This window comes from Carassius gibelio, chromosome A2 (genome assembly GCF_023724105.1).
Source record: "Carassius gibelio isolate Cgi1373 ecotype wild population from Czech Republic chromosome A2, carGib1.2-hapl.c, whole genome shotgun sequence".
NCBI lineage: Eukaryota > Metazoa > Chordata > Actinopteri > Cypriniformes > Cyprinidae > Carassius > Carassius gibelio.
In genome coordinates, this window is record NC_068372.1 from 20,015,651 (window position 1) to 20,030,433 (window position 14,783).

Below are 14,783 nucleotides of genomic sequence, written 5' to 3' on the forward strand. Positions count from 1 at the left end.
CGAGGATGAAATATACACAAACACACATTAATCTCATTAACAAGCAGAAACACTCATACACGCGCATCTTGTTCTCACTCATGAGCATGAAAACAGAGAAATAACAGATGGTATGAACTCTCCATCTCACACATTCACACTTACATCACAAACTCCTGCTCATCCTCTGCCTGGAAATGATATGTTCGATTATCTGCAGGGGGACAGAAGCAGACCGATTACTAGGGGAAAGAAGTGAATTGCCCTTTAGTCCCTGAACACTGCACTCTGCCTGAGTAATGGAGTTCGACTTCTAGAGGCCTTTGCTATGGATAAAAAAAGTACTCTGAAAAGTTTGGTGGGGGAAGTGTGTAGCCACTCACGGGAGATAAGGTCAAAGCACTTCTTATCCTCTCCGCTGGGTTTAACCTGGCAGGTCAGCAGATTCAGTCTCACCGGCTGCCTGTTGGACTGGACAGAGCAGAATTACAGTAAATGACCTGCAGACAGACATAACAGAGCTCTGCCAGGCTCGGCAATGAAGACTGAGAGTCGCTGGACTGGTCATTGCCCTTTAAGGCCAAATATGTCATCAAGGTGAAGGCATTTACCTGGCTAAGAAACATGAGGCTTTGTCAAAATAGGAAGAGAGACTTGGAAGCATAAGTTAGTAGGGCTACACAATTAATCAAATTTCTAATCACAATTACAATTATGGATGCCACAATTACATAATCGTTCAAAGTGGCAATTAATTGTTCAATGTCCACTTATGTTATTCTGCATGTTTAAGATGTTTTTTTTTTCTACAGGTTATCTCAAGGGTGTCTCCATTGTATTAATTTGAACAGTTTTAGTATATCATTATAATACTATGCATATTTTAACTTTTTTATTTAAAGAAGAAACAAATCCAAGGTAAAGTTGACATTTGATATATATGTTTTTTTTTATTTTTTATAAAAAAGTGAGCAGTGAAAACAGTGAAAATATTGGCAGGGCAAAAAATGTAAATAAATTGTTGCCCGACTTATTAATTGATGAATATTCTATAAAACATAATGCTGCAACAAAATTCAATTAAACAAACCTTTAAGAATCACTCGTGTTCTCAATGTTTTTTTTGTTTTTTTTTATATCTAACTCAAATCTGAGAATGTTTTGCTGAAAAAAAGAATAAAACCTACAAAATGCTCTAGGGACAATCATAAGCTGGATGTAATGTGATAAAACTGATAGCTATAGCTCCATATTGGGAACAATAACAGCTATGAAGAAATACTGAGCAGTATTGCAGAAATCATACTTCAGATACAAGCAAAATGTTTCTCACTTGTTAAGAAATAACAAGTAATTGGATTTAAATTCAATACAGGATCAACTATTTCAGTATTAACATTCAATAAATTCAGTATAATGTGCAATATTAGATTTAGATTTATGCATTTAGCAGACGCTTTTATCCAAAGCTACTTATAGTACATTCAGGCTAACAATTTTGTACTATCATGTGTTCCCTGGGTATGAACCCCCAACCTTGCGCTTGATAAGCACAATGCTCTACCAGTTGAGCTACAGGAACACTATTGATGCAACAACAATGATGACTCACTGTTCTGTTACTGAATAATTAATAATAATAAGAAAATTCATTGAGTAAAACCCAAGGTGACTAAATAGAGATTAAATAGGTGGCTAAACAGAAATGCCAGCACTGCAGGAGCACTTTTATGCTGATGAAACGCACAGACGTGATGGCAGAAAAGTTCTTCACATTAAAATGCTATCAGACAGGAACATGAGCACATTGCCACAGCGTCTGGAGAGCAAAATGCATTCACTCCACACGGCATCTGCTGAGCAACAGCGTCCTAACAGCAGATTGCACAAGGAAACTCATAGACCACCTGGGGCCCGGAGCATGCTGGGTCTCGTTCGTGCTAATATCATTAGTGTATGAATCAGATCACACGGGGTGCATGTTTCTATGGTAACTGGGCAGCGCTACCCCCCCCCCCACGTTCACCTTTACACAGCGAGTGAGAGTTTTGAGTGCTACAATAAGGAAACGAAAAGCCTTGAGATTATTCAACTGTGGTAGCTGTGTTGCTTCACTGTTTATATACAACAGTTTGAAAGCTACAGCTATAATTAAAAAAAAATCAGGCTTAAAAAATAATACCTTCTGTCAAAGGTAAAGTAGTACTATAATGAAACCATCATCATCATTTTAATGCAAATATCAGCAAATTCTGTAAGCTAGCCACCGAACACATATCTTGCAGCATTACTCTGAGTAGTGTAGTACTCACTGTGGCATGGGAGATCGTGAGAATGCCATTTTTCACCGAGCACTTCCTCCTCTGCCACACCTTACGGATCCTGAGAAAGAAAATGATAATATTCTTCCTTCGCATCTCTAAGATGATTATTATTTTGAGTGTTGAAAACAGTGTGTTTCTATTTCAAATAAACTGCAGTTATGTCTTTATTTTCTCTCTTGTTCAATGCTGTGTCCTTGCTGAAACTTTCAAATGGTAGTGTAAAGTATATGAATCTGTAAATCATTTCTAACAAATTAGCACAAATTATTTTTTATTTTGTGTCTTATGTAATTTATATTGTGTTCATTTGGCTGTCTTGAAACTTTAGAGCCTGAGAAAGCAGTGTTCAGAAGCAATGTGATAATACTGAATCAATTAGTTACAGAGTAGCCAATTCCTTTAGGCACAATTAAGAGGCTATTAATAATAATAATTAATTACATTTATACAGCAATTTTCTGCACTTAAAGAGGGGGAAATAAGTGACACTACACAGAATATTTAAAAACAACATCAGACTACATTTCCGGTCAAACTGTGAGCTCACCCGTCACTCTTCTTAAACAGATAGCCCTTCTTCTCACTGCCAAACTCCTTATTGCCCTGCAGCTGGTGCATACTGTAACCGCTCTGTTTGCTCTGGGAATCCTGCACATCATCACAAAAAACATTCACAATCTAATCAATAAAGGTATCACACAATTATAGATTGGGTAAAAAAAAAAAATTATAAAAAGAAAACAACAACAACAACGAGACCAAAAGTCTGAAACTACATTAAAAAAATCTGGGATTTTTATTTTTCCTTAAAACCAAGAGGAACGTTTTTTGATCTTAAACAAATAATGTTTAAACGTTGTAATGTAAAATTGAGAAAAAAAAAAAGTTTAACATTTTATTCTAGCACCTACTGTAACCACTATATGGTATGTGTAACAAATTGGGAAAAACAGTCAGGCAACATTAAATGTAACTTTTATGAACTTACTCTCCTAGACTTCAGTTGGAAGGCAGTGAAAATGAAAAAGGAGGAGAGGAGTCAGAAATGCAGATGTCAGATTATTATTTTTGCAGTGTGCATAGAATAAAAATAAGAGCGAGCCTAACGTTACAATATTCACAGCCACGTTCGAGGATAATACAACACAGAACATTGTTATTCAATCGAGACCAAATGGACATCAACTCCAAACAAAACACATAAGAGATCAAACGCTGGGCTCTACAAAAGAGCTTGTGTTGTCACTGCCTGACCCGCGTGTCCATGTTTCCTGTCTCTCATGAGAATGTGTGCACTTGCATGCAAACACTGAAAACCTACTTCACATGTTTCACAGAGGCGATAAAAGTCATGACAACTGGACATGAAAAGCCAATTCACATCTTTAATCGTATCTATAATGTCAAGTACAGCATGTAAATACATTGGTGCATACGTTTATAGAAGGAATTGACACTACTCTGGTAAGTTACCCTTTGTCATCACTAAATCAAAGACAAAAAGCCCTCATCAAGCCATTGTGGATTAAAGGCAGAGGATAAATCAATCGCTGGTGTACCTACCTCTTTCTGGTCCAGTTGTAAAGACGATTTAATGAGGTCTCTGAGAGCTGTGAGCTGTTTTTTCTCTTCGTCCTGGGTCTGTTTTATCTGACAATACAAACTGACTGTGTTAAAATATGGGGCGAAATAAACAATATAAAACAAACACCTACTTTTTCATAGTGGTAAACACTCTCTTCAGAAGGCACTGCTGGTGAACCTTTATTACTTGTTCAAAAGGAACAGTTGTTTTGAGTAATACTTTATCTGTCTGAATATGAGATCATATTTCACATGTTTCTTAGACACATATATTAATTATGCTTGTCTCATGATCGCATACATAATATAATTGCAATGTTCTCACAAGTAGAGATGCATAATAATAACAGAACTAACAACAAAACAAAACAGCAAAAATAATTAAAGATTAACTAACATTATAAAGATCAGCTGCTAATTTCTCGATATACTGCTTCAACTTGTCAGCGGTTTTCAAGCCGTCCTGGAAAAAACTGAGAGAAAGCACAAGAAGAACAAATGAAAGGTTGCAAGGTGTTCGTTCAACACTACATGTGCTACTGTTGACTAGTTTGGGGTCAGTACTGGTGAGTTCACCAGACACGAATAGTGCGTCTGGAGCGAGTGATTTCAATGTTAAGTCAATGCAAAGCGTGAATAGACAACATGCGGCCATTTCGCGCGAATGAGGTGGCGCGAATTGAGCGTTTCGAGCGTTTTGATGCGCAAAACGTGATGTTCGCATGAAACGCGCAAGTTGAAAAATCTGAACTCTGGCGAAATTTCGCGCCACGTTAACCAATCAGGAGCTTGCTCTTGTAGTGACGTGATTACGAAGTAGCGAGCGGAGGGAAAATCAGAAACAACAATGGAGGACAAACTTATCATTACTGTATGTGCATACCCGGAGCTGTATGATACTTCTTCATACTTTTATATTTTTGGAATGTTTCTGAAATAAGCTCATCAAAGCCTGCATTTATTTGATAAAAAAATAGTAATATAGTGAAATATTATTAAACTTTAATTAACTGTTTTATATTTTAATATATTGTTTTTTGAACAATTACTTGAAATTGAATACTTCTGTAACATTATAAATGCCTTTACTGTCACTTTAAAAAAAAAAAACTTTTACCAACCCCAAACCTTTGAACGGTAGAGTACATTTAATAACTGTGTGCAATTTTAAACTCTTTGAATATAATATATCTCTACTTCACACCATAAATTCTGATAATGAACTAATCTAGGAGAATATTCTTAGGAATTCTTTAGGAATTACAGGAATCGAAGACACTCACTTGCACTGTGCGTGATAATACTTGATGAGATTCTGCAGGAGATCCACTCCCTTCTTAGTCTTAATCTCATTCACTTTGATCAGGTACTGTTGGGAACCATAAACAATAAAGACACTTGTGTTAATAGAAAAATACAATGACACTGCACGCTTCTAAACACACACACAGACATGATTTGAAGTGGTTAAAGTAAAGAATTGTGTTTAAATGCTCTACCCTAACACTTCTGGTATAAAACAGATATATAAAATAGAGCGGACCACTTTAGGCTGCATCAACTGTTATTATAATATATGCTTTTTTGCTTCTATTATAAGCTTATCTGTGTATTGCTTTGCTTATATAATCCAATTGCATTAAAAGCTGTTTTATTTGATTGATGTGGCCACTGGAACCTATTTTGTTATATATTGATGATTAAATGGTTTGCACTTCGTAATTCAGCATTAAATTGTTGATATAATTTTTGTGCTATCTTGAAAATTACCAAATGCTCTACTGCAGACCTGATCTCTAGATCAATTCAGCTTGGAGATATATGTGTGTATAAGAAATGTATAAAACATATATATAAAACAGCAAAATGTCATGTAAAATTATGTTAAACATAACGCTGGACTGATATCCTAGTATGTCTATGCTGCATATTCTGCACCTGAATATACAAAGCCTACTGTTGTTTGACTCATGAATATTAATCAGGTTATGTGAATGGATAGTTCAGCAATGTTACCTAGCAACTTCAGAAAAGTCTAATTAATATTCATTATATTCACAACACTGCTATGCCATGATGTCTCGAGCCGCCACTTCAAAACTTGCTCCAGAGCTTCTGAGTGTATTAGGAATGCAGCTGAAAATCTCCTGGCCTTTCACAACACCACAAGTGAGAGAAGATATCATGGCAGAATAAAAAAAGAGACAAACTGAAGTTGCTGAGCAATCCAAACTACCATCATGTTTATTATTCTTGGAAGGAACGAGGAATAAAGAGACAGACAGTATTCATTTTCACAAGCCCACACACCTCACACATCTGCAGCTGAAAGATCCTCCGCTCTTTCTCCATCTCTTCTGCGATCTCTGCGCCGGTGATCTCTGTACGGATCATGCCGTGCTGCTTGGCATGTTCCCTCTTCTCCTTCTCGATCTTTGTGCTACAATCAAAATGACGACAGAGAAACAACAAGCTTCATTTCAGTTAGAGGTTACAGCAAGTAGCACTTTCTCTATGATGATGACATATTGTTGTATCTGAGCATAGCCATAAAACAGCTGTATATCACTACATTTAACAATGTTTTGAATACTAAGACAGAAAAATATAAGCACACAGTAACGATACTTACAACTTTGTCTCGTAGTCTTTCCAGGCCTTGTCGAAAGGCTTTTTAAGATCCTGTGTTGGAGGAAATAAAATCAAAAGTGCAGGAAGCGATTAGGTTTACTGTGCAGCGCTACAGAGCATTTGTTAAACTGAACACATTGTTATACACTATAAAGCATCAAAGAAATCATCCACATTTTAAGAGATCTATTCTAAAAACTTACTTCAGAAATGTTTAGTAGTGATTGATACGCACTGTAGTAATGCAACAGCTTGATTAGATTTTCCCGCTCTCAGAAAGCGATTCTCTGGACTTAATGACATTATTCACTTTGCTACTACCCAAATGTTCATCTACTCAAATTATAATTGATCATGAAACACACAGATGTTTTGGCTAAGTCCTTTTTGAGGTATAGAAAGAGCATATGCATAAGCATAAATTTGTTTATGGCATGAATATATCCATAAAGCTGAAGCAGAATCCAGAAGCTTACAGCGGTTTATGCTTCTACATATAACTCTGGGCATTAAGAGATCTCCCTCGGTGCTGTTCTGAACTTTTATGCAGTTTGTCATTCATGTTTCTAGTTTTAAGAGTTCCCATCTATTATGCTGTTTTACACATCAAATGAAGCTGGAAGTAAATTTTGAAAATGTAAAAACTGAACGCACAGTAAATTTAGATTTACATTTTTTTATATTAAATTTTACATGTGTGTGTGTATATATATATATATATACATATATATATTTTTTTTTTTTATATATAGATTTTTTATATATTAAAATAAAATATATATATATATTTTAATAAATAAAAAAAATATATATATATATTAAATAAAATATATGTATATTAAAATATATATTCTTTTATTTTATTTAAATAAATTTTATGTATTTAATTTAATTTAATTTTTTATTTTATATATTTTTTATATATTAAATTTTACGTGTGTGTGTATATATATATATATATATATATATATATATATATATATATATATATATATATATATATATACACACATACAAACACTCACATATAAACGTGTTTGTGAAAGAATGTGTGAGAGTGTGTGTGTGTGTGTGTGTATGTATAACACTATATCCACTATATTGAGTTCTGCAGTAATTTTGTGTTTTGTCTCCATTTCCTCATACTCACTCTCTGAGGAACACATAAAGGAATTGGTGTAGGTGCATTTTAATGGTTTATGAAGCATCTGTGCGTCCAGTGCGAGAAAGATTTGAGAGAGAGCTGATAATGTCCTCCAGGGACTGCACTTATACCCTTCAAACGCCTCTGCCTCTGTCAATAAGGACTTTAGAGAAGGGTTTCGTTTTCGCTGAGTAAGAGGGTGAAAGAAAGAGAGGGACAAAGTATGAGCGAGATAAGAGAGTAAGAGAGAAAGAAAGGGGGCTGGTAGGTATGTATCCTCCGTCTACTGAGCAAAAAAAAGTGAAGCCTCATCACTTCCATTTAGAAATTCAGCTGATGCTGCAGAGGCTCTTAGCCTGGGTCATGCTAAAGTGAAAACAATCAGACAGCCTTTCCAAAACCGCTCAGCCTGAGGCAGCCCTACACTTAGTGGAAGTCATTTTCACAGTCACTACATGTTTGCATTCAAGCCTGAGACATCAACAAGCAGCTGACAGGAATGGTCAGTCTGATGTCTGAGCTCTTTACCCAGTCAACCAGTAAACTCTTCAAACCAACTGAGTCAGACGGCTTTAAACGCTCCAGCACTGTTTACTAGCGCTAACAGTGGCCATTCCTTCAGCACTATGCTTCATAGAGGACAGTGGCGTGGAGAACCCTGTAATTTAACTCCAACCAGATTTACAGTGTTTGTTTCTTGGTCCAGTGGGATTCATTTAAGGCAGGTATATGGAGCAGTAAATCAGGGTGTTTCTCAGAGGGGGCCTTTCCAATCAGTTTAGTCCAGAGACTAAAGGGATGTTAATCTTACCCCCTTCACTCCCTTCAGATCTCCTTTGAGCAGAGAGTCCAGGGTGAAGATGACATTGTGACTGAGACTCTGGAGCTGAGGAGGAGAACCAGTCCAGAGATCATTAATCTTGAACTAAAATAAAGACTTAGAAAATAATACAGAATAAAACTAAATAAAAGCCCTCACTAGGTTCTTGAGGAGAGCGGCCAGTTCCTTGATAAGGCCGGAGAACTTGATGAAGGCTGTCCCCAGATCAGAGTTATCTCTGCTGATGAAGTTGCTGCCAAACTTGTCCAGTGTCTGCCCATAGATCTCTTCATTCTGCACATGCTCTGTAGAGAATAAGAACAAATCATGCATATTATTATAGGATTGGAATATACTTTTAATAACATTTAAAGGTGAGTGTGTAGTGTATGGACCAATCACCAACGGAATTGCAAAAATTATTATTTGTATAGCACCTTTCATTAATTACATACAATTACATACAATATAAGCCATTAGATTAAAAACATAAATTAATTTAACTGTCGATATTTCTGAAGCAGATTGTGCATGTCACAGATGAATTAAAAGGTCGCAGACAGATCTAAACACGAGCAAATTCAGTTCAACATAGAATAAAAGCCCCACGCCAAGTGTCGAGCGCTCAGGTATTAATCATCAGGAGCCGATTAGAGTGCTTACTATACAGTCACATCTGATTAAACAGGATCGTGACACAGAGGCCACCTGCAACGCACACAGCAAAGAGTCGATAACACAGCGGGACACAGCCGGTTTACATCCTCTCTGTCAGTAATGCTCTATACTCGGTAGCACAACATGCAACACACAACTTCCACTTCAGGAAGACATCATTCCACACTTTCCACTTCAGGAAGACATCATTCCACACTTTCCACTTCAGGAAGACATCAGGAGCAGAGTGATGTGCGTCAGGAGCGGCTGCATTCAGCTGGAGCTGGTGTGATTGCATTCACAAACCCAACAAGAGACATTCTGCTGGCATTGGCTGAATCATGAGAGGGATGTCTCTGCATTGCCGAAGAGGTTCAGAGGACGAGCGCTCTCCAAGGATTACTGAGGTCATACAGAGGTCAGCCAATCAAGCACTGCGGCTCACAAGAGGAAGTCATACTCGTACATAAAAACATCACTTTAAATCCCCACATGTAGACCCAGTCATGTTCAGAATGAGCTTACCAATCTCACCCAAATGCATGCACTTCCACTCAAAAGACTGGACAGATATTATATATGTATATATTTTATACTAGAAATAACACAAAAAGCATTTACTATTGCTGAAAGGTGTTCTAATAATACAATTATTATAAATAGTACAATGTTAGGATTGCTGCTGTTAATAATAATCATCGTCATAATCATAATTTGGCCTCAGTCAAATGCAGTTCTAAAGATTTGTTTGTGTGTTAAAAGGTTGACCCTTTAATTATAATAAACTCATAACAAGGTTGCTGATCAAACAGCACAAGGCCCAAAGACGTCCATCTGCATGCCGCTGTAGCACTGCTTTTATCATCTTTTGTAGGTTTTTTTTTATCATTTTATAGTCTAGTCATCCAATGTGACCCATCTCTAGGTCACACAGCAGCAGAACACATTTGTCTGTCCTGTTTTAGAGTGCTAAATATACTTCTATCCACACACTCTTTGGTTCTCAGTCTCTAACCCAGATCCCAACCTTGCATATGTCAACGTCTTTGTCAATTTCAGAACCACCAGAGATGCCCGAGTGTAAATATTAGGCATTAGGAAGCCTTGATCAAACACGCTCTGACATTTGGCATCTAGACTGTGTGCTTGGCCAATAGGAGAGGAATGACATTGAGTTACAAGCTGATAAAGGGCAGAGAAGGGCCTGGATGAGCCAAACCACAACCAAAGCACAATATCAGACTCATTAGATGGTCTGGAGGATTTCCTGACCTTTCATGCTGATTTACCCTAGAGGGCATGTAAGCATTTTAGTTTCCCTAGATGGAATGGGGGAGAGACTGTATGTAGTAAGACGTCTTGAAAAATAAGTGCTATGGAAAATTACATTTCCATGGTAACAGTGACTTCTCACTTCAGGATTGTTGGTTAGAGTAGTACTTCAACAGGAATTTGTCAATTAAACAAGTTGAAAATCAGTTTGACCTTTTTTTTTTTTTTTATCATATTTTAATATTTCCAGAATTACTGTTGAAGAGCTGAGTCAAAACTCACCTTGACCCGAGTTGTAGATGGCTTTGACGGATTTCTTGACCTTTTGTAAAGCTGTTCGGTCCTGGTCCAAGGCCTGGAGAGCCAGACAAAAAGAGAAGAGAAGAGGATGGTTATAAAACACAGCTAAAAAAGGTCTGTGATTCATTTATGATTCATGATCTTTGAATTCCAGAGGAACTGCATCAACGGCCACACCTCAAGAGGCACAAAGAAATATTGGGAATCTCATAATCACAATGGGACCATAACAACACATGAGATGCAGAGGCTTGGAGGCATTTCCAATACTCATGGATATTCCCTGAGACCAAATTTAGAACTAGAGGAACAGAATAACAGCTTTTACCCTTGTGAATCACAATATTTAAACATCAAATGTTATGCTGATTAAAAATAATTCAGCAAATTAATAAACTAAATCAACATTTAGTTACGGTAACAACAGCCAAGTATGGTGACCCATACTCAGAATTTGTGCTCTGCATTTAACCCATCCAAAGTGCACACACACACACACAGCAGTGAACACACACACACCGTGAACACACACCCGGAGCAGTGGGCAGCCATTTATGCTGCGGGACCCAGGGAGCCCAGGGGGTTCAATGCCTTGCTCAAGGGCACCTCAGTCATGGTATTGCTGCCCGGGATTCGAACCCACAACCCTAGGGTTAGGAGTCAAACTCTCTAACTACTATGCCAGGACTTTCCCATTAGGCAAGATATCCTCAGACAAGACAGCCTGGATTGGCAAAATTGATGGATAATAAGCACACAAGCCATCATATCAGTGACAGACTCTTGACATGCAGTTTCCTAGCAACCGCGGCGGCACGAGAACGGGGAGAGCCCCTCGACCGCACTTCACTGTCACAGGGTGGATATCATTTCAAAAATCAAAACTGCTGTGAAACTGAGAGCGTAGTAAACAGGACATGACCCTAAGTATCTCAGCTCATGGAAATCTCTTCAAATATTTTGATACATAACAGTAAACAACAGGGTGTCAACGAATCCTGTTTCCTCCAAGCAGCCCAGTGACCTTTTACCTATTTGTTTCTGTCTTTAAAAGAAAGGAACCATATATGAACTACTGGGAAAAGGAAATATGTGAATTCTTTGGTTTACTCTTTTACATGCTTTGAACTTGTGTCCCTCCTCCCTCTTTGATTGTATCACATGTGCGTCTCTTTCGATGAAGGGGAAATTATGCAAGTGTACGTAATATAGACAAACGGACTCAGAGCAATTAACTTGTTATCACTGGAATAAGCAAAAAAAAAAAACACTTTTGGAAAAAAAAAAAAATTTACTAATTGAATTTGTTAGTCATGGGAAAGCAGATGATTCAATGCATTCATTGGACATGAACAACAGGCTTTGCCATTCATAATGCATTGCATACCAGTCCTCTGACAGATGTGTGTCCTAACAGCCACAGCTACCAACATAAACGCACCCCTCCCAAACACACACACACACCCAAACATACCCAAAAATAATGTGTCTTTAAAGAAGCCCTGCAATGGTGATTAATGAGAAAGACGGGGCTTAAGGCCACAGTTTTCAAAGCAAATCCCTCAACATTGACGACAGCTCTCTGAAAATAAAAAGTACAGGGAAAGGAGTCTTCAACATTTTCAAAGGCCTTGTTGATTTTTGATACTGTACATTAGTGGTCGACCGATATTGTTTTTTTGACAGCCGATGCCAATACCTTGGAAAGCAGGGGGGCCGATAGCCAATATAAAGTCAATATATTTTAATTAATATTTAAGAAATTTGTAATAATTTGACAATATATTAATGGACTAAGTTTGCAAGGTTTGTGAAATTAAATGTTCATTAGTCATTTAATAGTCTTTTTTAAATGATAAATGCGTATTTGCGTAATGCTGACGGCAAACAACAAAGTATTATAATGTTTGCCTGTATACATTAAGTCCCTTGTTTAACCGTTCTATCTGATTATTATACAGACTTAACTTAACTATTAATGACGACAGTAAACAAGAGGGAGAATATGAGCTCAGCTGTGTGCACTCATGCACTGCCTTTCTCAGCCCCATCAAAATAAAAGTCCCGCATCGAACACATCGGCCAAGCAGAAAAACTTATCGGCCGATGCGGATATTTAAAAAATATGCCAAATATCGGCCGATATATCGGTCGACCACTACTGTACATATCAATTTACTACCAAATGAATGCATTAACATACTTTATCATGAATTGTGAAGTAATTAAAATAATCATTATTCATGAGTGATAGATGAATACTACTCTTACCTGAATAAATAATAATAATAATGCCATTTAGCAGTGCAAATAAGTACTTATTTAATTGACTCATTAAATTAAAAGTGACAGTAAAGATGTTTTAGATGTTTCTATTTCAAATAAATGTTGTTTCTATTTTTGTTTTTAATTTTTTTAAATAAGCTTTCTATTCATCAAAATAGCCTGAAAAATAAACATATTGCTGTTTACGAAAAACATGTTTTTTATTTATAATAAAAGGATCCGTTTTCTTTAGCAGCAAATCTAGCCATTTTAAATATGAAAAAATGACAAAAACAGCACATTTTATACTGATTGTGGTTGAGTTGCCAGGAAAAACCCTGACAGGAAACAAGTCATTTCTAATCCAGTCTGTAGGCTGATGTGCTGCTATATGTTTAGAGATGAGTTGTGCTTCTATAAATCCTCCTACAGTGAACACAAGGCACGCAGAGGAAGAGAAATAATGAGCATTTGGACAGCTGTGGCACACTGATCAAGAACCTGTGGTGATGAAATAGTATTTCTGAGCCGCTCATGTGATAAATGATTTCCCTCTGAGACCATTCTCTTATTTTCTTGCAGCTATGTTTGGACATTGGTCCACCAAAAGGGGCTGCCCACTGTGGTCCAGAGCGACACAGACTCGCCAGGTCAAAACTCTTCAGAGCTTTTTTTATCCCCGGTCATTTCCCGTTATTTCATTGTTATGAGCTACAACATCCTGTAGCTATATACCAGGATTTAAAGGAACTTCGGGAAACATTGTAAATGGAAATAAGCATTAACAAACCATTATATCATTTGTAAAAGCAAACAGAAAATCATTTTCAGTAATGCACTTAGCATACAGCACCACAATCAAACATTTCAAAGGCAACTGTCAAACAGTTTCCACAAAGTCTAACTAAACATTGCATGTGTTAGCAGCATGCAATGGCAATATTTGATAGCGATAATTTTTCATTTTTGAAAGAAGTCACTTTTATTTATTCAAGATTGTGAAATGTTATTAAAATGTAAAATGCCTATTTTCTATTTTAATGTTTTAAAATATCATTTATTTTTGTGTTAGCAAAGCTAAATTTTCACATGTCTTCAGTGTCACACGATCCTCCAGAAATCATTCTTATTATTAAACATTTCTTATTATTATCAATGTTGAAAAGAGTTGTGCTGTTTAATATTTTTGTGGAAACCAGGAAATTGTTTTTACAGGATTCCTAATGAATAGAAATAAATAATAAAAAGATGAAAAATAACGGCATTTTTTATAAAGAAAATGTATGTACCATTTCAGTTACCCTGTAAGCATGAAGTATCAGTCTTCTGATGTATGACCAAGAGGATAATATCGTTACACAACTTATTACAACAATCTAACCACATCCTCAAATGGTCTTGTAGACTATTAGGCATGACCACAGTGAACAGAAGAGTGAATCAGAACATTGCAGCGATGGTAAAGCTCAGCCTGTGACATTGATGTGACTATTATGACTATTATGATCTGGATAATCTCTCAACCTTATGAGATTGAACCACCTTAAGTCAAATTTAGCTGCTTTATACAGTTGACATTATCCTTAAATAATATAATTTACAAGTACAGATTTATATACAGTAGCCAAAATTCCACTTACATCAAACTGACAAGGGCTGACCAGATATTCTAAAAAAAAAAAGCACCTTCTGCGTTCCATTGAGGAGGGAAAGTCATACAAAACGACATGAAGGTGAGTAAACAGTGCCAGAAATGTCATTTCTTAGTGAACTATTTCCTTTCCGGTCAATCAGCTCCTTGATTTGT

General features: G+C 36.7%; 1 protein-coding gene across 4 annotated transcripts in view; it reads right to left on the bottom strand.

Annotated features, from left to right (window-relative positions):
• LOC128030442 (arf-GAP with SH3 domain, ANK repeat and PH domain-containing protein 1) overlaps positions 1-14,783 on the bottom strand; it is a 38,568-nt gene that overhangs the window by 12,757 nt on the left and 11,028 nt on the right. For all 4 annotated transcript variants that reach the window (XM_052618067.1, XM_052618077.1, XM_052618083.1 and 1 more), the window contains 12 exons: positions 10,694-10,766; positions 8,642-8,787; positions 8,474-8,548; positions 6,520-6,569; positions 6,198-6,327; positions 5,171-5,256; positions 4,285-4,360; positions 3,867-3,953; positions 2,851-2,951; positions 2,292-2,361; positions 363-450; positions 145-193 (listed from right to left, as the gene is read on the bottom strand). In XM_052618067.1, the coding sequence (XP_052474027.1) occupies positions 145-193; positions 363-450; positions 2,292-2,361; positions 2,851-2,951; positions 3,867-3,953; positions 4,285-4,360; positions 5,171-5,256; positions 6,198-6,327; positions 6,520-6,569; positions 8,474-8,548; positions 8,642-8,787; positions 10,694-10,766 (1,031 nt within the window). The remainder of the gene's footprint in view (positions 1-144; positions 194-362; positions 451-2,291; positions 2,362-2,850; positions 2,952-3,866; positions 3,954-4,284; positions 4,361-5,170; positions 5,257-6,197; positions 6,328-6,519; positions 6,570-8,473; positions 8,549-8,641; positions 8,788-10,693; positions 10,767-14,783) is intronic.